The 27,999-nt window shown below is 29.1% G+C and overlaps 1 protein-coding gene across 1 annotated transcript; it reads right to left on the reverse strand.

Moving 5' to 3' along the window:
- Nucleotides 1-317: 317 nt before the first annotated feature.
- LOC135922156 (uncharacterized) lies at nucleotides 318-27,999 on the reverse strand. The gene is made up of 4 exons (XM_065456584.1): nucleotides 27,699-27,999; nucleotides 3,432-3,905; nucleotides 1,342-2,429; nucleotides 318-1,124 (listed from the first exon to the last, which is right to left on the reverse strand). The coding sequence occupies exons 1-4, from the start codon at nucleotides 27,749-27,751 to the stop codon at nucleotides 454-456; spliced, it is 2,286 nt and encodes a 761-aa protein (XP_065312656.1). The 5' UTR covers nucleotides 27,752-27,999; the 3' UTR covers nucleotides 318-453.

Consider the following 27,999-nt stretch of genomic DNA (forward strand, 5'->3'; position numbering starts at 1 on the left):
GTCTCATTACAGTTTCCCGTTTTAAAACAATTGGCATCTACGTAGTTTCGGGAACAAATTTTTTTCCCGCTTGAACTCTCTACAAGAGGAAGTGGCATGGAGTTATCAAATGTGGGAGGAAATAAAGGCGTGGTGCTTGACTTGAATTGGTTTAAGTAATTGTAATGGTGAGGTTGTTTGGTCGATAAGAATCTCTCATTAAAATAGTCATTCCGAACATTTTGGGAAAGTGTACCGCTTGTCGCCGCGGTGGCGTATGAGGTATTGTCGTTACGGGCAAAGTTAGGAGTGTACGGAGAGGGCAGGTGGGGTGAAGGAAAAAAAGAGGGAGGGTAATAGAAAGGTGGCTTGTTCCGAAAATAGTCTTCGAAGGACCGCATAGCGTTGTTCATGTGAAGGTTATGCTGCTTGTTATTGGACATGAGATTAATGTTGTACACGTTAAAGGTGGGCCTATAAAAGTTGTAAAAAGGAGGAAAAATCTGTGGTCCCCTTGACAACGGCGGGAGTGTGCCGCGTTCTATCGCGATTAACGGAAACGACGTTATTCGTTTTTTTATTCGGGTACGCAAAGGAATCTGGAGAGTAGGGGAGGTTAATATTATTAACGCAGGGGTATTTCGGATCATGGTCTTCGAGATATTTGAGGTGCTGGAGGGTTTTCGCGTGGTTACTGGCATGGCCGGCAGTCAAATCGACGCTCCTTTCGTCACCAATGGCGCAATGCGAATTATCGGAGTTATTGCCATTGGAGGAACGTTGGATTTCTTCGTTTTTGGTTACCAATTTTTTCCAAGAATTTATAAAACGGTCGAAATGGTTGGAAGCGATCGGCACTTGAGGAGAAGAAACGAGGGTGGCGTGCGAGGAAGTATCCCTGTTAGCGGATGACGTCATCATGAGCTTGGCTAGGAAGGAATGGGGCGATTTGGCCTTATTTTCATCGTAAGCCCCCAGATCTAGGATAACGGGTGGGGTAGTTGGGAAATAATTAGGGTGCGGGTTGTTACCAGGTTGCGGATCAAAATTATTGACATCCTTAAGGTCTGGCGGTTTATTAATGTTGATGGCACTTTGGCCTGATATAATACGGTGTTTTTTGGAATGATGAATCGTGGATGATTCTAAAAAATAAAAAAAAACAAATTATTACCAGATTTTATGACAAATTTCAGAAGATTAAAGATCGGGTTTTGTTCTAAAAAATCTAAACAGCGGGCCGAACCGGGTTTTTCCGGAAGTAAAATATTAAAAATCCGGGTGGAAATCGAAAACGAAATTTTTTAAAAAAAATATCCGATCAGAGAAATCATGTAAAGATTATATTGAAATATAACTCACTAGTGGAGTGTTCATTTCTAATGAAAGGCGTTACAATGCCAACTTTCGAAGATTGTTGTGGATGTTGAGATTGAGATTTTTCTTCTATCTTTGGTTCCTCTTTGCAATAATTATCCGACCGAAAAATATCATCACGAAGGGCAGGGTTTGCACATATATTATCGGTGGATGTCGAAGAGTTATGGCTATGATTCGGCCCCATCATAAGGTGACCGGATGTGGCTAAGAGCAGCAAAGAATTGGCGGCAACTTTCTTCTTGTTGCAAGAGCCGGGCTTTCGACCTTTCCTTTTTTTAACGCTTGCCGCGTTATCGTTGCTAATACCGACGCCGCCAAAATCGTCGCAGTTAACGGTGGACGATAGAATGGGCTCTTTATCCTTTTTCGTTGCCGCGGCGAAATTTTTGTCATCTTTCGGAATGGGTATCGAATTGGTATTGGGTTCAGATTTAGGGCGTTTTTTGGCTGGGAATTTAGTTTTTCCCGTAGTATTATTGTCGATATTTATGATTAAATTATTATTGTTTATATCAGCAGGGCTAGGTGCTGTTTTAACGGCAACTTTTTTGCAGTTTTTCTGGGCGGGTTTTAGCGCGCTATCCGGTGTAGACGCCGGTTTCTTTTTGTCCTTTTTTTTCGTGGGAGGAGATTTAATGGATTTGTCGGCGGTAGTGACAGGAATAATTAAAGGTGAAGAATGATGGAAGTTATCGGACAACTTTCTTTTACCGATAATTTTCTCCTCCTTCTGCCCTCCTACCTTGTGGACCAAGTTATCAGCGCGATCAACCTTTTTAGGTTTGACCTTCTCTTTGATTTGAGATGAGGGGCAGCCGGGTAAAACGATTCCGCCCGAAGTTTCGATAACTGCGTCAGAAGTGTTAGGCCCCATTTTTGATTCCTCGTTGGTTTTTTTGTCGATAGCGGGAGAACGAGGAGATTTGTCGATAGCACCGAAATCCACGCGTTTGCCGAGGTCTGAGGGCGAAGAAACTTTCCCGGAAGAATCGAGAGCGGAAGTAATAGGATTGACGCTTTTCGCAGCCGAGACCTGTTGAGCTAATGTTTGCGTACTTAACCGAGGTTTTCTGATTTATTTTATTTTGAAAAAGAATTATAAAATTATTTTCTTTTTTACGCAATAAATCATATGGCGGGTGAATAGTTTAAATCCGCGTGGAGCGTTAAAATAAAGAAAAAAAAATCAAATTTAGCCTTAGACCTTAGATATGATTTCTACAGGTTTATGTATTTACCTTAGATAGTCATGGTGTTATATATATTTTTTTTGAAACTATTAAATTTGAAATGTGCCGTAATTGACCTTTTTCGACAAGTAAATGTCAGTTCAAAAATGGGAAGAAGTGAATAGAGAACGTAGACCAAACAGTGAGGAAGATTTATGGACAGCCCATCCCCTGAATACCTTCGGACAGAAAAACGGTTCTGACTAAGTCTCTGCTATTAAAAATTCCCGCTAAATAGAGCTTAGAATTTCTGAACCCGATTTCGAGTTCGAAATCAGCTAGTTCTTAGCAGGAATCCAAACTGTATAACAAATATCGGTTCATATCTGGTTTCATTAAAAATAAAGGTTTATGGTTCCGGATCGGGTCCAAAAAAATAATATCGGTTCGGTTTGAACCTCTAAAAACCGGTAACTTTTCACGTACAAACATGTTAGAATTATGTAAAGAAAAATATTCCCTAAAACATTAACAAGACTTTCTAAAATGTATAATATATAAGGATTATGATTGAGAACACAATGCTAACCTGAGTTAAATATTTATAAAAATAAATATTGATTTATCACAAAACTCACTATTAATTTATCTTTAGAAATGAGTTAAAATATCAAAGGGTTCAAACCTATTAAGGCGCATTTTTAAAGGTTAAGTTCATGCGACATTTTTTCAGGATTCAGGTTTGGTTAAGATTTAATAAATGTTAACGGTTAATACCCGTTCTACGATTCGTTGTCAATCCCCAGTTTTTAGAGACCCAAATCTAAAAAGAATGTCTGGTTATGGGTTGCTAGGGGTTAACTTTAAACTCTGAAAAATATTGTATTTTATCAAAAAATTTACCGTGTAGAAGTTCCTTTTCGTGTATCGCACATTTGACAAGTGAAGGTGTTGTTGGCATTCTTGAAGGTGCATATGGTGCAATCCCAAGAAGAACGGCCGTTACCTTTCTTGCCAGATCCGCCATTTTTATCGAGGGATTTGTTATTGACTCTATTACCACCACTGCTTCTGTTCTCGTGATTGGGCATATTAGAAACGTTTTTCTGTTTCGGGGAGTATTTGTTACCGACAAGAGGATCGTTGACTGTTAACGGGAGTTTCTTTGATTTCGTCTTGGTGGGTTGTTTACCGGCGATAATGTCGTCATCTTCGCTGTCATCGCTGGTTACTGATGATTTATCGTTATCCTCATCTATGACCAAGCGAGAATTACAGCCTTTGTCGTGACGGGGATTTTGGTGTCCTAATCTAGTCTCCGCTGATTCTGCGGATAAATTGCGTCTTCGTTTAACGTGAGCAGCACGAGATGATACACTTTTTAAAGAGTTTTTTTTTTAAAAAATATTTAAGGTAGATAATATTCCGATATATTCAGGAAACGAGGAAAATAAGATTTTCAACAAAACAGTTGTAGTTTTTGAAAAGAGATCGAAAAAATAATAATTGGCGGCAAGTGACACAAAGACAAATTTTTGCTTATTTAAAAAAAGAAAAAATACTCTCGAAGCAGTTTAATTTAATACGAGTAAATGACATCGGTTACATCTTTTATTGTTAAAAATTATAAGGAATAGATAAGTTTTTACGAACAAAAAATTACAAAAAAATAATTTTTTTAATAAAAAACATTTTTTTTAATGTAAAATTGTGTGTTTTGTTCGTTTTTTTTTTGACGATCAATAAATATTTTTTTTTTAAAAAAGGCAAAATAAAATGTAGATAATTAGATAATTTTTTGGTAAAACGATAATTTATAATAGGTTTTTTGAACATGCGCATAAGGTTTTTTTAAATTCGAATAATATGATTGGTTTATTTATAGGCTTCATAATTTAGATAAAAATACTGTTTAGCTTTTGTTTTTAACCCATATATGATTTTCTAGTTTCTAAAATATTCTCCAAGTCGCCCTTCCAGCGAAACTCCAATAAATGACAACATTAGCTCAAGCCTTTATTAGGCCAATCCAACTGAAGAGAGAAAATCTATTTTATCCTTTCATCACGACACAGCCGCTGGTAATGATGGCATCCATCTAATTTTCCTATAGAATCTGAACAATTTAGTGATTGACAAGGCTCCGTACCTTCAGATAAAGGGTCAATGTTTTTTTTTGGGGGGAAGGGGGTTACAACTACTTGCCTTAGAAAAACCTACTTGAAGACATACGACCAATAGCAATCGGAGCTATCTTTCGAAGGATAATTACCAAACTAATATCCTCTGATATAAAAACAAAAATGTCGCGACTCACCTACCAAGCCTCAATCAACTTGCCGCCTACGTAACCCGCATATATCTCTCAAACGATCGCCAGAACAAAATTCCTTGAAATAGATTTCGCTAATGCCTATCGCGATTTATTTCCTTCTATATATAAATGGTAATTCTGCTCGCCTACGAAGGCTCGCGTTGTTGGCGGCGACTGCGCCACTTCTTCCAAAAAAAAACAACTGATTAAACACTGGCACAAATTGGAGATATTACTACGTCTTCTGCCAGCTGATCAATAGCATTTTATCCTGTAAATATCATTTTAAGCTAATAAGAATTTTCCCTATACGCACTCCCCATCCCTAGTAAGGAATAATTTGAAAGAAAAATTAGTAAAAATTAATTATCTCTATAAAAATCTTAGCTTAAAGGTCTACAAAAATGGAAAAGAAAATTCACCCATTTGTGTTCCCCCACCCCACCACCCTTTTAGCAAAATCCTGGACACGCCCTGAAGAAGCTTCTTAGAAATTAATTAAAACATTTATCTATGAGATAAAAAAAAATAGAAAATACACCACCTAAATCATTTGTGTGAAAGTTAGTAAGATAGTTTTAAATTGAAAATATTAATATTATTGTTTATGACATCGGTTCGAATAATAGATGGTTAATAAATCATAAAAATATCGAATCGGTAAATAACATTATATCGGTAAAAAATTTGTGAGTGGCCATTACTTAAAATCAAATTAAAATATTGAGAGATGATCAGACTGACGTGACGATAGCATTCATTAAAAGTGTATATCAATGAAAACAGCTGGGGACGCCATTTTGGTTACCCATATCAGGCCAATTTATTCTTATGCCTGACGCATACTTTATTAAAGAATTGCCCTGATCTCGAGATATTAAGGAAGCAAGTTATCAATTTAATAGTAGTTTTTAACGCGAGAATAATTACTGTGGGTCACCAAAATGGCGGGTCCAGCTGATTTGCATTTCAATAATGCTTTCAAATGCATTATTATGAATGCATCGTCAGTCTAGATATTATTATATGTCATTCATTGGAGATGATCCAATCACGTCAAAATCACAGAAAATAGGAGTTGATTTGATTCCTTAGATGAATTTTTATAAAAAAAAAATATTCTTTTTGGCGAATATTCCCTTTAGGGGGGAAAGAGAGAAATTTGATGAAATTTAAAAATTAGAAGGAAATATAAATATTTAGTTATTTAAAATTTCCCAATCTGTTTAATTTTTTTTTAAAAGGAATATTTATATTTAATTATTTTTCTTTCTTTCTTTATCTTTTCTTTTCATTTCTTTAAAAAATTTTTCAAATATATCCGGGTCTTGGTTCTCTCTTTTCCTTCAGATTTCTAAGAAGAAAGAAAAAAATATGCTCTTCGTCTCGGCTCTCGTTTTGAGACGATTTTTAAGTACGGCAAACTCAATATTTCGTCCAGAAAAAAAATATTATGCAAAGGCAAGCCTGAAGATTTTGCTCATAGAAGGAAAGTTCTAGACATATCGTCGGTCTAGAATTGGAGTGCTCCAACTCGACATTTTCAAAATTTTTGAGTTAGAAGTGGGATAATACTTTATTCCCAATTTTGACACTGTCAAAATTGATCAATAAGTTATTCCTATATTTGATTTTCTCATTTTTTTTAAACATTAGCGCAGATGGAGCACTCCAATTCTAGGCCGACGGTATATTATCGAAATTGGCCAAAATATTGAGTTATCCGTTTTTAAAAAATAGGCTTAAAACGTGCCTTTTAACAACACTACTACTCATCTCATAGTTAAATGATACTTTTTAAATGGATCAAAGATACAGATACATCGTCTAATATAATATCTAGATACAAACATTTTAATCAAATATCTATTTAGATACAGATACCACATTTTTATATCTAGATACACTTGTATCTAGATCCTTTAACAACTCTTTCTTTGATGCCAAGAAAAATAATAATTAATTAATTATTTATTACTTTTATTTTTAAAGAAATTATATTTTATTTTATTTTTTTTTTGAATATATTAAATAAATGAAAAAAATTGATATACTTTAATTTTTACTAATAAATTTTGAAATAAAAATTAATGAATCCAAAATTAACCCCTTAGAAGGAGGTCAATAATATATTTTTTTAGGGCTTTTTTTTATATATAGGATAAAAATGTTATTTTTTATATTTCAAATCTAATTATTCGCAATCTTAAAAATAATGGACAATTTATTTTTTCAGGTTAAGAATTTTTTTTATCTGCAAAGGTGCACCACCCAATCACATTAATATCAACCTTATAATGATGATTGATTCATTTATAAAATACATTTAAAAAGTGGCAAAAGGCATTTTAGACGAAATTTAAAAATCATTTTTTTTAACTAACATCCAATCAAATTGATTACAGCCGAACTTCAATATTTAACAAATTAATAGTATGACTACTAGGTCAGTATTTATGTGTCATTGAGTGTACCCGACAAAAATTCTAATGGGATCCTTACCATCATTGGATACATCTACATGTAGTAAATTTTACTTGGGGTAAGTCTTCTACATCAGTTGTTAAATCGCTTCGCACTAGCCGATAGCCAGCTCGGCAAAAATAAAAATTGGCGAAATGAGATGAAAAATAAAAAACCCCGGTCAGGTCGACTAAAAAAATCAAGACCTGTTCACCGGTCTTGACAACTGGGTTTTTTATCTAACCACGATTTCTAAAAAAAAGTGATTTATTTTTCGTGTTCCAGGTTTCGTTTGGAATCTTAATATTTTTGTCTAAGATATAAACCTGGGTGGAGCCCATAAATAGGTCAGTATTTATGTGTCATTGGGTGTACCCGACAAAAATTTTAATGGGCTCCTTACCATCATTGGATACATCTACATGTAGTAAATTTTACTTGGGGTAAGTCTGCTACATCGCCTCTGCCTGTCCAAGCCAGTCGGAAATATCTAGTATTTTTTATATAGATTTTCCCCAAGGAAAATACGGAAATAATTCTATTTTTAAATTTAATTTAAATCGATTTTTATAAAAATTGAAATTTAAAAAAAAAAAAAAATTTGATAAAAAGTATCCGTTTGGCTTTCCCTCTCTTCCTCAATTTTTTTCGGAAAACTTTAAAAATAGCTTTAGTAATTTTGATTTTATGAAAAAATTTTAGTTAATGGATATAAGGCCTAGAGATCTGCAAACCCGGCCCGAACCCGGCCCGGTCCGAACGGGCGTCGGGTCGGGCTTTGGAATTTTAAAATAAAAATATGCGATTTTTTTTATAGAAACTAGACGCCACATGACATATATATTTTATTTTGAGTAATTACAATATTTTTAAAAGGAAATTAATTTCTATATTTAAATACGGGCCGGGCCGGTAAATTTATTTTAAAAAAAATCGGGTTCGAGCCGGGCCGGGCCGGGCTTGAAAAATTAGGCCCGATGTAGATAACTAATAGGGCCTCCAAAAAGTCGAATCACGAAATATTCCTATAAGATTATTGATTCGAAAGCATATATAAAGGTTAGTTATTAGCTGTGTAATCCTTAATAGCGGTTTTGGGGGGGGGAGAGAGAACAAAAAAATCTTATTAAAATTTAAATTTTCCACTGGTGGTGACTTGTAACATTAAGTAGACCATTTTATTTCATTGATATTTTGTCTAGATCCTAACACTGTTATCGTTAGGTTTAAATGATCAGAGGTGAAACGCTAAAACTTGGGTGCCCCCGCCAAAATTTACATGATTTGAAGCAAAACTTTAAACGCCTCCGTATCCGCAAAAATTTAGCCTATGGGGCTTCCGCCCCGCAAGGCCTGGTGTCTGTTACGCTTATGGTGGAGATCTGCTTTGGAATAAATTTCGACGCCAAGTGTGATTTTTTTTTAAAAAAATGGATAAAAGGAGGATATTAAATGCTGTGGAAGATAAGAGAGAAGAGTAATAAATAAAAATAAAAAAACCTAATGGTATTGTAATCAACCAACACCATTCAATTATTTGTGAGTAAAATTCATGATTTTCATCTGATAATTTCTTTTTGTAAAATCCAAACGCATATGTTTATTATATTTATTCATGATTTATAGCATTTTAATGAAAATCTTTAAAAAAATATATATATATATTACTTTGTTCGTTATATGCGAAAAGCGGGAGAATATATTATATAAAAAGAAATAATTTTACAAAAATTGGCTTTTTTTCCATTTATATTATTTTTTGATTTGATTCAATTTTTTACCGTTTTTTTTCTTCTTTTCTTATGTTTTTTTTTCTTTATTTCTAATTTTTTTTTTTTTAAATTTAATCTTCGTCTTCTCAGTTCTTATTTTCTGTAATTGGATTTTGATATTATATATAAATTCCAGATAAAAAAAATCCCGTTGTAACACGTGGTAAAAGGCGATAGTAAATGCGGGTGTAAACGCAAAATGGCTCCATTCGATACCATTTTTAAAGATCGACTAACTCGGTATTTTGTCCAGAAAAATTTTACCCGAGGCTGAATATGCTAAGAGATCGGCACAAAAAGGTTAGCAAAATTTCGAGGTCTTTAAGGAATATTTAATTTTTCTGGCTAAGATCATTGAGTTCTTCAAATGAAGCGATTTTGACGATTCAGGTGGATAACCATTAAGATTTTTGGCTAAAATAATATTCTGTAAGGCATCAAGATTTAGGGCGATTAGATGTCCAAGCGTTTCTGCCAGCTATGAGCTAAAATCTCCGGGGCTTAATATAATGTTTTTTTAAGTTATAACCTTAATCGGTCAGTCTTTTTAAAAAATCCACCCGTAGCGGGCTTTTTCAACAATGCTAAATAGGTGTAATCTTCCTTCCTTCCGGTAAGGAGAGGAAAAATCGTCATCGTTGTTAAACCATCTAACTTTGGTAAGGCTCTAAAACGGATTAGCCCAGTTTTAATTATTTAAAAAAAATAGTCTCTAGGCTAAACTTAAACGTTTAAAGTCAATTTTTTTAGGGGATATTCTTGACCACGCCATATTGGAATTGGTCAAAGTTAGGTGATTTAACATCATTAGTCATTTTTAAATTCTTTGTAAAAAGAGGAAGAAAAAAAATAAATATTTTGTATGATTAATTATTATTTATTTATTTTTTTTTTAACCTTTGTATTAAAAAGAAAGATGCCGACATTTACGAACAAAATAAAAATTATATAATACTCCATTTTAAAAGTTTATTTAAAATATAGTTGTTTTTTTTAAACTTTTAATATAAAATTTATAGCGTGAGAATTGGAGGTCTGCATTGGGCGGATTTTTAGCCCGCCAGCGTTTCTGGCGGACGTGTGGCGTGGGCGGGTAAATTTTTAATATTTTTTAGGGCGAGCATAGCGACGGGCTTTTTGGCTAAAAATTCGCCCATTGCAGACCTCTAGTTTGAATGTGAATCTAACCTAGTGGTGTTAAAAGGCTCGTTTTTGAGCCGATTCTTAAAAAGCGGCTAACTCAATATTTTAGCCAAAAAAAATATTTGCCTAAAGCCCTCGAGAGACCTTTGTGCTATCTATGAGCCAATGACATATAACAATGCATTTGAAAACGTCGTTAAATACAAATCAGCTGGAACCGCCATTTTTTCTCACGTTAAAAACTAACTATTAAATTGATAACTTGCTTCCTTATTATCTCGATGATTGCGTCAGATATAGGAATAAATAGATCTCTCGTTTACAAATTTTTATTAATAATATGAGTAATCAAAATGGCGTCTCCAGCTGTTTTTCGTCGATGTACACTTTTAATGAATGCATCGTCAAATTAGGTATATGTCATTGTCATTGCTATGGAGTAAAATATTCAGGGCTTGAGTAATATTTTTCTGGATTAAAATTCTGAGTTAGCAACAACACTAAATCTAACTAAGGGAAACCTTAGAGGAATTCCGAGAATATTTTGAATGCAGATATCGAATTATAACAGTAAGGGTTTCCATTAAAAAACCAAAATTAATTTTAGAATTTAAAGGTCTCAAATAATTTTAAATTTAAAAAAAAAACTACAAAAAAATATTTTAAATCGTCAAAAATTATTTTAATAAATAATTAAAAACAGATTTAAAAAAAATAAATAAATGAATGAATAAATGAAAATAAAATTATTTATTACTATTATTAACACCTGTAAAAAAATAAAAATGTTTTTCAACAATAAAATATATAAAATTAAGGTGGTTTTTTTTTTGGTATCCATGACCTTTGTCTTTTTATGACATTTATTTTTTAAAAGAAAAAATTTTCTCATTGGTCATTATGTCATTTAGATATATTAAAAAAAAGAGTTCGCTATTGGTGGTAACAGTGGAAATAAACCATCTTTATATATATATATCAGAGATCTGCAGGCCCGACCCGGATTTAGGGCAAAACCGGGCCGTATATTTTAAAACCAAATACTTGGAACCGCCATGATTGAATATAAAATATTTTGAAAAAATCCGGGCCGGGCCTTAAAATTTTTTTTTTAGCAGAATTTGAAGAAATTCTCTTCGAAATAATTCTTCAAAGATTATTTTTTTTTGAGTAGGCTCTTTCAAATTGAATCTTTTTTTTGCCTAATTTTTTCTAAAAAATCCAAATTTTATATATATATGTATGTTAGCGGGAATGTGTTTTTTTCCGGCAATGTGGTTACTTTTCTAACTTTAAATCAATTTTTTTGAGCGCGAATCTGATTTTACCGGAAATATCTGCATAGGACCTAATCATTCTAGCCCTGCCCGGCCGGAAATTTTTTTGATTAAGTTTCCGGCCCGAACCGAACCCGAAATTTTTTTTAAAAAAATTTCGCCGGTCCTGCCCGGATTTATTTAATATCTTTATTTTACATAAAAAATTCAACATAAAATTGATAAATTTAGATAATTTCTAAGGCCCGACCCGGCCCGAATTGCAGATCTCCAATTTCCGCCATGTTAAGAATATACATATTTTATGAATTTCAAAAAAATTCTGCCCTTAACTTTTGAATCCAGCATTAATTTATATTATGAAAAATTCCAAAATTTATACCGGTTAATATTAGAGATCTGCAAAGTTAGGCCCGGCACGTACCCGGTTCGGGCCGGGCTAAATTTTATTTAAAATAACCGGGTTCGGGCAGGGCCAAATATTTTAAAAAAATTTCGGGTTCGGGCCGGGTTTGAAAAATTAGGCCCGATGCAGATCACTAGTTTACATATAATTAAATCGATATAAATAAAATTATCTATAAAATTATTAACATTTATAAAAAAATAGAAAAAAAATTTATATTTTCCTTTTATTGGTTTTATAGAAGAATCATAGCGTAATTGTTTTTCTTTTTAAAAATGTAAACGTTCAATTTAAAAGTTACAATTTTGGAGAGGCGATACTTAAAAAAATAAAACCTTTTCCTCTTTTATTAGAGTTTCTTGGAGTACAAATTCATAGAAAACTATTAACTTTATATTCATTAATTTTTTAAAAAAAACTATAGTGGTTAGGTGAGGATGGGGACGGGAAGTGCGAGGTCGAAAGGGGAAATAATATTGACAAAATCGCTATAAAAAATGGAGATTTCTCTAATATTCCCCGATAAGTTCTTTCGCCCTTGCGACCGGGAACCGTGCCCGGTGAAGGGTTGAGTGCTAATATATAAATCAGAGCGAAGTTTTCTACAACATAAACATGTTTTATTACTAAAAATGCATTACATTGCAATTGAGGGGAAAGAAAATGTAAGCCTAATTTTCTATTATTATTATATTTCAAAAGTCACTTTCTTTTGTTTTTCATATCTCAAATATTTTCTTTTATTATAATTAGGGATTTTTTGGTTAAAAAAAACACATTGTTTTTTATTTAAAAAAACAACTTCAACCAATATATTAGCCAGAAAAAAAATATTGCTTAAATCTTGATATTTCGCTAATAGGTTGTACTAGACCTTTGTGTCATCTATGAGAAAACTATTTCAGACTTGCACAGTATTATTCTGGATAAAATATTGAGTTCGCCGTTTTTAAAAATCGATTAAAATCGATCCGTTTAACAACGCTATCCGAAGCTGATTGAGTTTGGTAAGCGAAGATGCATTAGGAGGATATAACTGCCAGTCAAATAAAAAAACGTAGGACAGAAGTGCATCTTGATTCAGAAAGATAAATCAGCTTCGGATGCAGAGCAATGTTATGATGGATGCCATTGAAACCACCTTTGAATAAATACTAGGCGCTTCTGCCAATAAGGCAACATGGTAAATTGAAATCAAAGGAAGATAAAGGGAAGAAGCACAAAAAGAAATATTTATCAACTAATTTGAATTTCATTTTTTTTTTCGCTTAAAGGAGTGTGAGGGGTGAGGGGTGGGGAAGGAGATCATATTATCGTGGCTTAGAGTTGTAAGTGATTGACAGATATTGTAACGTCTGGGCCAGGAGACCGATTGTTATTCGAAAATTTATAAATTATATCGATTTCCTATAATCGAATAAGCCGCATATGATGGATATCAAACATCTGTTCGCTTTCTCGTTATTTATTTTTTGAAATCATTTTACAAGGCAGCAAACTGGAATGGGGGAAATAAATTTGTCGCACTCTCAACGGAACTGGTTGCTGATAATTGATTGTACAAAATTTTGTCCAAATTTTTTTATCTACCCACGAAAAAAATGTACAAATACAAAATCCGCCCTTTTGATTTTTTTTAAGAAAAATACAACAAATCCTATCAGCTGTTTTTAAGGTAAATTAAATAGCACATTAGGTGGTCATTTTTAGATTTAGTCGTATTTAAACGAGCTATAGAGTAACGAAGCTCTAAAAAAATGTAACGGTAAGAGATGATTTTAAAAATAGCTAAGTAGAAACTTGTATCTCTAAGATAAGCCAATGCATATTTCATCTATCTCTAAAATCTTACCATCTACCCTTCATACTAAATAATCAAAACTACCCCCCCCCCTCCTACCAATTTATATAATGATCTTTCGTCATACCCCCTCCCAGGAGTAAAATTCTCTGGGTCCAACGGGGCGAATTGGACTAATACCGCGAATTTTCGTTATGTTTGTTCTTTATAGTTGTTTGTGTAACATTTATATAATTATCTTATTAAAAGTTATTCAATCCTTCCTCCATTCGTTAAGTCTTAACTCTTCCATTCATTTTTTTCTTCTTTCTTTCTTTGACCTTCTTTCTACATTTTTTTTATTCCCCACTTCTTTCTTTGGCACGATTTATAAAAATTTTAAACTGCATAAAATATTATGCTAATTTTATTAACATATTAAAAAACTATCATTGTATATCACAAAGAAACATCGTATATATAACAACACGTGATATCATTATATTTTCAAGGATAGTCACAACAGGAAGGGGAAATTCGTGAATATTAACACAAATTCACACAAATTCATGATAATTTAATTTTAATTTATATATTAACAAAGTAAGTAGTGATTTGATGAACAGCGAAAAATAAAAAGATATTGATCAAATTTAAAATATCTACGCTTCCCTCATAAATTTTCTATATTTTTTTTTAAACTTTTCGCATCTAGAACTTATAACACAAAATATAAGAGTTAAAAATTGTCTTAATAAATTTAAGATACGAAAAAAATTATGGTTTTAGCTTTTTAAAAAATTACAAAAAGTTACTTTTAAACCATTTATAAATATTTAAAAAAAATATATATATTAAGGAACTTATAACACAAAATATAAGAGTTAAATTGTCTTAATAAATTTAAGATACAAAAAAAAATATGGTTTTAACTTTTTTAAAAATTACAAAAAGTTACATTTAAACCATTTATAAATATTTAAAAAATATATATATATTAAGGAACTTATAACACAAAATATAAGAGTTAAAAATTGTCTTAATAAATTTAAGATACAAAAAAAAAATTATGGTTTTAACTTTTTTAAAAATTACAAAAAGTTACATTTTAAACCATTTATAAATATTATTTTTTTAAAAAATATAATATATTATGACCTTTACGTCTAAATTCGTGAGAATAATAATGGTATTAATAATCTCACAGGAGTATTTTTTTTTTATCAGTGGACTAAAGTAGATTAGCAGATTTTGTAAATATATTTTTTTTGTAAACCTTGTAAAAAAATAAATAAATATTATTCTTATATGGATGAATTTATAGTAAAAAGGCGTTATCTTCGAGCGTTGCGTTATTTGAACGCGGCGTTATGACAGCCGATTCATTTTTATTTTAAAGATAAATTTAGGATAAAAGCTAAAATGGAAGATAATTATTTTTATTATTCAATCGAATTCGACATTAGTTTTATAAATCGTATCGCAAATATTTCTTTATCAACTTCATCGCAACTAACCGCTTCATATCTACAAATATTATAACCTATTTTGGCTTAATTTTGTAATAACGCGACGCTTGAACATAACGCGTTTACTATAAATGAGCTCCTAAACAATTATTTTATTTTGGTTATTATACTTAATTATTGGATTGGATAGACGATGGCTATTGGCTGTATAATTCTAGTTTTGGGGATGGTTGAAAAGTTTATTAAAATGATTTATAATAATAGTGCGAACAAATTGAGCGTTTCAAACGCTGCGTTAGCGTAAATAATGCATTTCAAACGGCAACGTGTGTTTGGCGTTAGCAACCATTTTAAAAATGTAATACAAATAACTTACTTATAATCCTGAAAAAGGAATATTTAGAAAAAAATTAGACGATAATATAATTTTCAAAGACATCCTTTTTTTCTTTAGAACTTATTAATTTTGAATCGACGGTTTAATTAATAAAATAGATAACCTCAAATTTAAACGAGGGACGCGTTACGTTTTTTTTTCGTTAAAAAATTAGTGCAAAACGGAAACGCTCAATTTGTGTGCACTATGGGGCGGTAATTTTTTATAAATTTTATTCATTTTATTTCGAGATGATATTTATTTATTTGTAAATATAAAATGTTGATTTAGTTTTAATAATTAATTAATTAATAATTAAAAATAAATTAATTAATATATTCAAAAAAAATAAACTTTATTGGATGATTTTTTTTAAAAAAAATTTTATTTTAGTTTTTTGGAAAGAAATCTAACATGTCCAATACAGCTGATTTACTTTTCCTAAGCAAAATAACATTTTAGTTATATAACTGTCCAAGGAAAAAAATTGGGATGGTTGTGGTGTTATGATGCATATCTTAGGTAGTGTTTCAAAAAAAAATCAAAGAAAGCTGATTTAACTTTTCGTAAGCAAATAACATATCAAGGTATAAATGTCCATCAAAACTTAAGATGGTTCTGCATGCATATCTCCTTAGCTAGGGTTTAAAAAAATGAAAGAATTTTTTTTTACCAAATCGTTCTCTATATTTGGCTTAGGCTGTGTCCTAAATATCAAAAATATAATTAATAAACTTTGGAAAATTTAACGAATAAAAAAGGAAATGAGCTGTTTCTAAATATAAAAATAAAAACATGTCCTAAGGAGAATTTTAGAAAATATCAAAATTTTAAAATACGATTTGGTTAAAATTTAAAAACTTCTGAAAGTTTTATTTTTGCGAATTTTTAAACCAGATTTAGGACACATAGGCCTTTTAAGTAAGAGAGATTGAAATTAAGCTCCCCAAATTACAATCAACACAAGATAATAGGATGGGTACAAATATAATCATTATACAGAATTAAAACTAAAAAAAAAAAAATTTTTAATTTAAAAACAAAAGAAAAAAATAATTGAAAAAACGCAGATTAAAAAAATAAAAAATAATTAAATTAGAAAATTATTTTTTTAAAATTCAAAAAGGCTTTATAGGAAAGGGAATGATTGGTAAAATCGTTTTTTTTCTTCATCTGATTGATAGGTTATATACTCGAATGTCATGAAATGCCAAATATCACTCTCCTGTCTTCCTCATACCCAAAGGAAAATAAAATTTTACGTTAGAAATAATAGTAATTCAAGAATGCGTATCGGGATGCGAGACGCGCATATTTTTGGGTCGGAACGTGAATGGAACAGGAGCGTAAAAATCCCTTTGTTCCGCCCACCCCCCACCCTCTGACTTTCAATCTAAAATTCGATTGGTAACACAATAAAAGATAAGGAATTGTTTTTTTTTTCAGTAGGTCAGGGTAATTGTTCTTTATCAATTTTTTTATAAATAGAAAAAGTAATCCTCGTAAGAATAAAATTCATGATAATTTTTAACTTTACTTTTGCGAAATTAAGTCGCTCTAATCAAGTTAACTTTTGTATTTTAAAAATAATGTAACTGTAATAAGCTACTTAAAAATAATCGATACAATTCAACTTGAACCCGACAAGGTTATTTAAGGAATGGATAAGAACGAGGAACAAACAACCTTTTTACATTTGATATCATTTTTTTTTTATAATTTTATAATTTTTAAACATCTTCAAAGCTCTATTTTGTCTCATTTATATATTTAACCAAAAAAAATAAGATTATTTTGATATATAAATTTTTTTTTTTTAAAGAACTCATTATAAACCATTCCACTCATCAACTGCTCATATGTCAGGAATCAAGCTCAGCCAGCACGATGCCCGTCTATATTTTGTGGGGGGGGGGGGGGAATAAAATTCTGAAATCGATATCCGACGGTGACCTTATTTCTTAAAAATAGGATTATGATTATATTATATATATAAAATATTTAGCAAAAATAATCGAATAAAGTATATGCGTGTATGAATATAGGTTATTCTCCGGTAGTACATAAATGATCTTATTTTAAATCTAATCAGAGTTTCTGCAGGTCGAGTCTGGAATCCGCCTGTCTGATACGATTTTAACAATCCGGATCGGCTTTTAAAAAACTTTACCGGATGGCGCATAAACGGTTTTTTAAATTCGGACCGGGTTTGAAAATAATGTTTTTCAAAACCGGTTCAGGGCAAACTTTTGACCCTGGCAGGTTTAATTTCAATTGTACAAATAATTTTAATTTTATTTTAATATAAAATATTCTGAAGGTTATAATATGTAAATAATTCATAATAAATTATTATAAAAAAATATAATATTGTAATATCTCGTGATTAAACTCGTATAACTTATATAAAAAAATAATCATGTAAAAAACTTTATTATTCTAAAAAAAATTAACGTATTTAAAGTAGTACGATACTTTTTAAGTTAATCGTTACTTAATATGTTATTCATTATTATTTTAATCAGTTTGGTTTTATATGTTTTAAATTTTTATATCTAATAAGTATAATTATATAAATTTTTTTAAAAGAAAAACATATTTTAAAAAAAAACACAAATTAGGGTAAGGAGCCTGCAGATATATGAGCTATAATTATAATATAAAGAAAAGAAAATTATCTAAAGATGTCAATCATTTTAAAAATATAATTTGTGATAAACCATCATGAAAGGAACCGCGAAGCGTTTTCCGCATCCGTCGTATTCTAAGTGAGAAAATATGAGTACAACATCTGTGACAATAAAATGTTAGATTAAACTTATAAAACACCCAAAATAGGGTAGGCGGATTTCTCATAGTCAGAAAGTAACTTTTCTCTACTCTAAGTCTTTTCCACTAGATCATTTAAGGTTTGGGATGTGGGAGGAGAAAATGGGGGGGGGGGTCAATTGAAAGTAATTCACTATGCTTCTTTGTACAAAGGTGACAAATGATCATTTCAACAAAAAAAAGTAAAAATATAAATTCTAAACCAAAAATATTTAAAATTTTAAAAAATAACAATAAATTTAAATTATATAAAGTTTTAAAGAGAAATTTTTTTTATATATATTTATTTTTGAAAAATAAGGGAATGGGAATTAAAAGGAAGGAGGAGTTCAACGAATCACGATTTAAAATTTACATATTTTATCAATATTTATCTATCATTCATTGCCGTTTTAAAGATAAAAAGAAAGTAAAAAAAATAAATATAAAATAAAATAAAGAATAAAATATAAAAAGATAAAAGAAAAATTAGAAATTAAATAATAAATAATATTAATAAATTATATAAACATATTAAGGAAAAAGTAATTCTATTTTTTTAAAAAAATATTTAATCATTAAAGATTTTTTTCATGCATAAAAAACACAAAGATTTGAGATTTTAGGGAAAAAAATTCTTCCCATAAAAGATCAAAAAAAATTATTTTGTAGCCTGTGTCCCAAAAACCATTTTAAAAAAAGTTTTAAAACTTTAGAAAATTTTTGAAATTTTATAAAACAAAAAAAAAATTTTTTTAGAATAATTTATTTTTGGACATGTTTTTATTTTTATATTTAAAATTGTTTATTTCATTCATTTTCATTAAAGTTTTCGAAAGATTCATACCTCCTTTTTAACCTATTGATCTTTCCTGAGGCAATTCTTCAAATATGTTTCTTGGAAAATTTAGTTAATTTGGAATGCTATGCCAAATATTGCAATATTTAATAGGGAGGTTTAGAAATAAGCGTATTTTTTGCAGAGTTGTTAAAAGATACTTTTTAAATGCATCTAGATATAGATACATCGTTTAAAATAATATCTAGATACCGATACCACATTTTTATATCTAGATCCTTTAACACTTGATTTTTTTTGATAAATTTATTGGCTATTATTTAAAAAAAAATTTTTAAAAATCAAAAAAGAATAAAATTAATTTTAATGTTTTAATATTTTATTTTTAAAAAAACATTTTTAAGAATGGTTAAAAAAAATAGTAATTAAATTTAAGTGAAACTCAATAAATTCCCAAAATCAATAACAATTTTATATCTATATCTAAGATAATTAATTCCTTTTTAAAGAAAAATTTGCGAAAAAATATGATGTTAAACTTATGACACCTATTAAGGCAATTAACTTCCTCTAGGGTCTTCAAATTTCAAATGTATTTTATTTTTATTAAATTTTTTAAAAACAATTTTTTCATTAAAATAGAAAATTTTTTTTTATTATATATTGATTTTTTTTGATGAAAATAAGAAAGAATATATATTTTTAATTTTCAAATATATATATAAAAAAATCGATTTTCCTAGTTGAGAGAATTAAATTATATATCAAATTCTCATTCTCAATCTAATTTTTTTTTTGGTATTTAATGTGACTTAAATAGGACGGCTGGTATAAAAATAAAATAAAAGGCGGTTTTTTTTGTTATACTGCATTATTAGTGTAATTCCTCACTAGATGGTGTTAGCATTTCCGGTTATTTATGATAAACCCAATATTCCTGATAACCTGTTTATACAGGCACACGTGCAAACAGATTGGTGTTTTTTCTATCGGTTAATCTAGATCGATATCTTTAGTGCTATTTCCAGGGACCCCAAGTATGTAAAAAATTATAATGGTTACGTTTTGTGGTTACGGTTCTTAAGAAGAAATTTATAAAGGTTCGGTTCGGTTCAGCTAATTATAAAAATTTATAAAGGTTCTTTACGCAACAACCATCTTCTAATTTATTATTATTATAAGCATCTATGAATTACATATAAAAAAAAATATATAAGATTCGAAATAACTCATTTAAATATATTATTTGAACTTATAAGTAATCTATTTTCTAATAGAAATGGATTCCTTTTTGTTCGTTGTGATGTGACGATAACTCAAATTTTAGCCCCGAAAAAGCCCTTTCAGAAACTTGTGTTGCGGGAACCGCCAGTACTATAAGAGTAAGTTTATATAATTCTGGATATTCAAATTATTTCCATTTCTAAAATATAAAAACTAAACCGGTTTGTTTTTTATAAAGGTTCTTTTTATTCCTCCAAAAAATAATATCGGTTCGGTTACGGTTATGGTTCGGATATATATAACGGTTTATCGATTCGTTACGGTTCCCTCGGGGTCCCTAGCTATTTCTAAAATCTTATTTTCTTAGCACTTAAGCAAATCGAAGGTTTTTTTTGAAGAACTTGCCGAATTCATTTTGGCGCCGGATCTTTTCTGGATAAAATATTGAGTCAGCCGTTTTTAAAAAATCGAGTCAAATCATTACAGCCAGCATACCCGCCTTATAGACAATTTTGAAAATTATTACACATATCGCTTAATAAGTCATTGCCCCATAACAATTTTAGGTAATTCAGCGAACTTTGTTCCCCATAATCGATGATTCATAATCTACTAATGACAAAATAATAGTATTTTTAAAAAAATGCAATAACCAAATTCCCTAAGGTTTAATTTTATAGAAAGAAAGAAAGAAGAAAGAAAGAAAGAAAGAAAGAAAGAAAGAAAGAAAGAAAGAAAGAAAGAAAGAAAGAAAGAAAGAAAGAAAGAAAGAAAGAAAGAAAGAAAGAAAGAAAGAAAGAAAGAAAGAAAGAAAGAAAGTTCTCAAATTTAAAATATAAAAAATGTTATATAACAAGATATATTTTCTCTATACCTTTATAATATAGGAAATTACAACATTGTTAAAGATATTCGATAGGTTATATTTTCTACCATCTTTAAATAAATATATATTTTGATATGTATTCTTGCGTTTAAACTTGGGACCTCTTCAGATTTTGGTGTTGTTAAGCGATTTTTTTAGACGGCAAACTCAATATTTTAGCCAGAAATATATTGCCTAAGCCTCGACATTTTTGATAATATGTCTAAAGCTTTGTTCCTTTCATGAGCAAAATCTTCGGGTTTGCTTAATATTTTTCTAGGTGAAATATTTAGCTAGCCGTTGTGTAAAAAAAGCGGCTCAAAACGAGTCGTTTAACAACACTACCAGATTTAATAATATTTTGTTTTGACGCCGGGCCAAAGACGTTCTAAGGACTGGCCATTTATGTTTCTATTAATCGGGTCTACAAAAAAAATATTATCTTTAAATAAATATTTTAAAACATTTATACTCACTATTAAAAAAAATTAAATCTTAAAAAAAATTCATCATTTTTTTAAAAAAAATTAAAATTAAAAAAAAATAATTATCTGTAAATAAAAATTAACAAAATGGTTTTCGATAATAAGTAACAGAGTTGTTAAAAGATACTTTTTAAATGTATCTAGATACAGATACAACGTCTAAAATAATATCTAGATACAGATTATTTAATCAAAAATCTATCTAGATACAGATACCACATTTTTATATCTAGATACAGGTATCTAGATCTTTTAACAACTCTGATAAGTAATATTTAAAAAAATAAAATATTTTAATTAAACCAATCACAAGACACGTGTAAATTAAATAAAAGATAGCCAATCCATAACAAATTCTCTATCAAAATAATTCATTTTAAAAATATAAATATAAATTATTTTATCAAGTTTCATATCAATCATAATTAAACTCAAAAATTATTTCTTCAAAATGTCAAATCCCAAATCCTTCAAGCAACTTTCTTCTCATTTGATTTTATATTTTAATTTTCTTCTTAAAAATATTTTTAAAAAATTTTCTTCTTAAAAATTCTTAAAAAATATTTTTAAAAAAGATTCTTCTTAAAAAATATTCTTGTCGACTCATTTTTACCGAGTTCTTATAATTAATTATATTTTATGTGCATAATTTTTTTTGAAAGAAATTAAAAAGCCCAAAAATAGATTTCTCGTTAATTTTATAAATATCTGTAAAAATAAACAACCAATTGTTTTCGATAATTAAAAAGTATCATTTAACAAAAAAAATATCAACCAATCATATGACAAAAAAATATCAACCAATCATATAACAAAAAATAAAAGATAGCCTAATCCATAACAAATTAAAGAATATAATTCTTTTTAAAAATATAAATTTTTAATTATTCTATTAAGTTTTCATCAATAATAATTAAACTCAAAATTATTTTTCCAAAATGCAAATCCTAAATCCTTCAAGCATCATCTTTCTTCTTAAAAAAAAATCATTCTCTTTTAATTAATCATATTTTTACAAATCAAATAAATCACAAAATGGCATAATTTTCTTGGATGAAATTAAAACGCCCAAAAATAGATTTCTTCTTAATTTCAAAAGTTTTAAACATTTTTTAATGAGAAAAGCGTATGTTTTAAATTTTCACAATTTTTTAGTAATTAGGATATGTGTTCTAATTTTTTATATTAAAAAAGGCTTATATATTTTTTTTTTCCTATAAAATTTCAAAAGTTTTGCAAAATCGTAATTTTTTTGATATTTTAGAATTTAGAGCTAGTGATCTGCATCGAGCCTAATTTTTCAAGCTCGGCCCGGCCAGAACCCGATATATTTTTTAAAAAATTTACCGGCCCGGCCCGAATTTACGTAAATATAGAAATGAATTTTTATAATTACTCAAAATAAATGATATATGTATGTTATATGGTGTCTAGTTTCTATAAATAAAATCCAATATTTTTATTTTACATTTAAAAATTTAACATAAAATTGATAAATTTAGATATTAAAAAAAATTTCCAAAGCCCGACACAACCCGGCCCGAATTTCAAAAAAAATATTAGGGCCGGGTTCGGGCCCGGGCTGGGCCTACTTTTGCAGATCTCTACTTAGAGCCTAAAGTAATTGTATTTATCTCGAATATGATTTTAAGAATTTTTTGAGATTGGAAATAGGATTCGAGAACAAAAAAACTAAGTATTTTTTTTAAAATATATACAATGAGACCGGAAATTAAATTTCTAAGGAGAGCCCAGTTTTTGTTTTGGAAACTTCCGTTTTCAAGCTAGGGCCGGATTTTTTCATATTTAAATTCTTAATTTATATTTTAACGCCCCGCTACAACCTACCCTAGATGTTAAAAACTTGGATCATTTGATCCTTTTTAAGGTCCGGTCCAACTTTTAACTTTCATTTTACGATGGTTTGGATTTTTAAATTAATTATAAAATCATTTTTGGATATAAATTCAAGGTTTTGCTAAGCATGGCAAAATAAATTAGCCTTAAATATTCAAGGTTCATTTATTTTGTTATCATTTTAAAAAAAAATTTTTTTTAAAAACAAGTAAAAAAAAAAGAAGAAAAAAATATGCGATAAAAAAAATTTTAACTTTAAATAAACTAGAAAAGAAAATAAAAGAGAAGAGAAGAGAAGAGAAGAGAGAGAGAAGAGAAGAGAAGAGAAGAGAAGAGAAGAGAAGAGAAGAGAAGAGAAGAGAAGAGAAGAGAGAGAGAAGAGAAGAGAAGAGAAGAGAAGAGAAGAGAAGAGAAGAGAAGAGAAGAGAAGAAGAAGAGAAGAAGAAGAGAAGAGAAGAGAAGAGAAGAGAAGAGAAGAGAAGAGAAGAGAAGAGAAGAGAAGAGAAGAGAAGAGAAGAGAAGAGAAGAGAAGAGAAGAGAAGAGCGAGGAAAATCATTTTCAACTTATGAAATAGTCAGAAAAAAAAAACACAATAATTTGAAATTTTAAATCTAATAATAAATAAACGAAGCAAAAAAAGTTTACGAATGAAGCAGCTGGGACCGAATCGAGTTTCTTAAATAATAGCGGTCCGCTATAAGACACTTTATCGAAAACAAAGATTCCTATCCATCCATCCATCCATTAGAAAAAAAAAAATTTTCAACCGTTAAAAAAAATTGTTTATTGAATATAAATACAAATTCTCATTTAATGACACCCATCAATCTATCATCAATATAATATTATACCCCAAAAATAGAATATATAATATATTATTTAAGGCGGCGAGCGGTCAAGCGGATAAAATGTTCACCCTAAAAGGTCATCTTAGCCAGCTTTTCCCTTGTCTTTTAAATCTTTTATAGAGACACACAAGAGAAGTTTAGAAAAAAAATTAACCAGCCGATATTTGAAAAATATAAATTTCCCCTTAGCGTTATAAAAAAAAGTACGCGTTGGAAAGGGCCACGGTTTTTAAGAGCTGCTATGGCAATCTAAGGCTTATAGTAAGCGGAATAATAGTAAGATACTTAAATTACAGAATAAACCATACGTCTGAACTATCTATATCGCATTGCTTTCAATGTACACAAACAAAGCATTAATTACAGAGTAATATTAATATGATTACATTTTTTTTTAAATATTTTTCATTTCTCTTTTTTTTTATTCTTTCTTTCATTTCATTTCGGTTTTTTCTTTTCTTTTATTTATTCATTTTTATTGCCTTAATTTATATCAAAAATTTTTTCGAATAAATTATTAACTGTTTACGAAATACGTAATTTCTTATTATTGGCTTCGAATTGTTAAGTAAAAAAAAAATTAATTTTGTGAGCGTGTGATTTATAAAAAGGATAATCATTTAAAAATATTCCCAAAAATTCCCACCACTTACATCCTCGAGAAAAAAATTGATTTTTTATTTAATAGTAGGTAACTTTGATGTGCTTCCTCTTGATAAAAAGAAGAGGGAACGTCATTAGCATAACTATGAAAAGAATTAAAATTATTTTTAAAACATAAATTTATCAAAAAATATAAATATTATTTTATTTTTATAATCAAAAAATGATAATTAAATATGACCTTTTAAAAAAAATTAAAAAAATTATATTAAAAAATAGAAGGTGATAATTACTTAAATAAAAAGTAAATATATTAATTTTATAAAAGAAGAGAAAAAAAAAATTGTTTAATTTGTAATTTTGGATCTAGGTTTAATTTTTTTTCCCCGTTATTTTGTTTTAGTTTTATTTTTTGTTTTTCTTTTCTTTTTACTTTTGTATTTTTATTCATTCCTTTCTTTTTTTAAAAAAATTTTTCTCTTCATTCCTCTGCTTCCTAAAATCTCTAACTTGTATTTCATCCTCCTTCTGAATCTATAATAAACAAAAATGGAGGATGCATTTTTTTTATATTGACGTGAACAAAAATAAAGATTCCGTTTATCCGGAAGTATGAATCCTACACCCTTCCTTTTGTATTGTTGAGTGACATTATAATAATATTTGCCTTCCTTCCTTCCTTCCTTCCTTCCTTCCTTCCTAGAAAGAAGATTCAATATGAATTGCATTTTAAAGCGTCGTTGACATTATGATATATAAATCAGCTGGTGACGCCATTTTTTCCATAGAAATCAATTTTTATAAATAAATGAAAGTCTGATAAATTTTATTTTTAATAAGTTATCACGAAATTGTAATATAAATGATTTATATTATTAAGGGAAACCAAAATGGCCTCACTAGCTGATTTAATATTTAAGTTGATACAATTTTATTAAAATCAATGCATATGGTATTGATAGGAGATTCAATAACTACTGAACATCGGCATCGAAGACACGTGATTTAAATTTGAATTCATTAACTTTTTTCAAAAAAATATATATTAGTTTATAACTTTTCCACGCAAGATCATAGACATTCGAACAAGTCGATGCGATGCGTTCTAATTTTTCTTAGGAATATGATGGAACGGAATGGGAGGGGGGGGGATTGTAAATGTTTTTGGCTTCTCTTAATAGCTATTTTATTCTTATAAAACATGTATTTTTACTGGAAAATTTGACTAGAATGTTTCAAAAATATTAAAAGTTAATAACGATCTTATATTGTTTGCAATTTTAAGAAAAATATAAGGGATGAGAGGGGGGGGGGGGGTGAGGTGAATTCTCATAACTGTTGTATTCAAATATTTATTTTTCTTTTTTTTTTAGAAAAAAAAGGTATGTCTTTTTTCTTATGCCTAAAGAAAAATCTTAGAAAAAAAAACGCCAAACGCAAAAGGTAACCGCGTAAAAATTTATTAAGATACCTTATCCATTTAACATTACAACAAAAAATAAAAATAATAAAATAAGTTAAAAAAGGGACTGTTCAAAACTTAACAAAAACACCGTTGTTATAATACGGTTTGATTCGGAATTTCGGTCACGTGCACAATAAAATAATATTTTCAACTTAATCTTGCTAAACCTTGATGAGAGTGCTATTTTCGAATTTTTCACACCCCCCCCCCCTTAAAAACACTTACCTGGTGCTAGTTAGTTTTTCTGCGGGCTTAGGCAGGGTTTCTAACCTTTCTAAGTCACATCTATATAAAGATACTATAACATTATCAAATATTTTAGGAAAGATACTAGAGCTGTAACAATGACATATAATAATACCTAGACTGACGATGCATTCACAATAATGCATTAGAAAAGCGTCGTTGAATGCAAATCAACTGGACCGGCCATTTTGGTAGTCCATATAAAAATTATTCTCGCGTTAAAGACTACTATTAAATGGATAACTTGCTTTTTTTATTATCTCGGTGATCAGGCAATTCTTAAATAAAGTTTTGTCACATTAGGAATAAATTAGCTTCTCGTTTTTTTAATGATATGGGTAATCGAAATGGCGTCCTCAGCTGTTTTTCATTGTCAGTCTCAGTCTAAGTATAAAAATGTTAAAAACCATTAACAAAAAATATCACAATAACAGAAGCACATATGCATGTGGATAATGGTCATTAAAAAAAATACAAAAGGAAAATTTTTTTCAATAATCATAACGAGTTTGAGTGAAACTATTCAATAGTTTTATATAAAATCATATATATATTTTAATTATTGTAATTGATTGATTAGAGAGAAGAAAAAAAATGAGTAATATATATTGATAAAAACTTAAAATCCATAATCCATGTGTGAATATGTGGGGGGGGGGGATATGGAGTGGAAGATAATTTTATTTAAAATAATCTATTTATAAAATTGTTGGAAAGAATTATAAATCGTTTGGCCAAGTTAATTTCAAAATATGATTATTTTTTTGGCAAAAGATTTAGAATCAATCTTGCATTTACAAATAAATTATAAAGTTTTTCCCTTATCAAATTTATTTTATCATTTAGAAAGAGATGTTAAGTAAAACGATAGCTACTAAAAATAAAATGTAAAAAACCAAAATAAAATTTGTTGATCTAAGGTAAATATAAAACTTAATTACAAGGTAAATATCCTAAAGAAATTATTACCTTTGCTTTTTGAGAATGGAATTGGATTCATTATCGTCCGAACTATCGTCCATTTGAAAATGTATTTTAATTTTTTTTTATATAAAAATCGTCTGGTTGCAATTTTTTGTGAAAAAGGAAAGATGATATTTTTCACAAAGACATCTCTAGGGAATTTTGATTTACAAAAAATTAGAGACGCGATAATAGGTTATGGAGAATTCCTAAAATTAATAATTCAAGGTAAATTAAAATTTAATTATTTTATTTTTTTATTACTTAACGAACTAAAAAAAAATAAAAGAAAAGATAAAATTAAAAT

This window comes from Gordionus sp. m RMFG-2023, chromosome 1 (genome assembly GCF_954871325.1).
Source record: "Gordionus sp. m RMFG-2023 chromosome 1, tfGorSpeb1-WG-v2, whole genome shotgun sequence".
NCBI lineage: Eukaryota > Metazoa > Nematomorpha > Gordioida > Chordodea > Parachordodidae > Gordionus > Gordionus sp. m RMFG-2023.

Excerpts from the sequence above, each read along its gene's own strand:
- LOC135922156 (XM_065456584.1), bottom strand. The coding sequence starts at position 27,751 with ATGGACGATAGTTCGGACGATAATGAATCCAATTCCATTCTCAAAAAG. Across the intron at positions 3,906-27,698 it reads TCCATTCTCAAAAAGCAAAG|TGTATCATCTCGTGCTGCTC; the intron begins GTAATAATTTCT and ends CTCTTTAAAAAG. Across the intron at positions 1,125-1,341 it reads TAGAAATGAACACTCCACTA|AATCATCCACGATTCATCAT; the intron begins GTGAGTTATATT and ends TTTATTTTTTAG.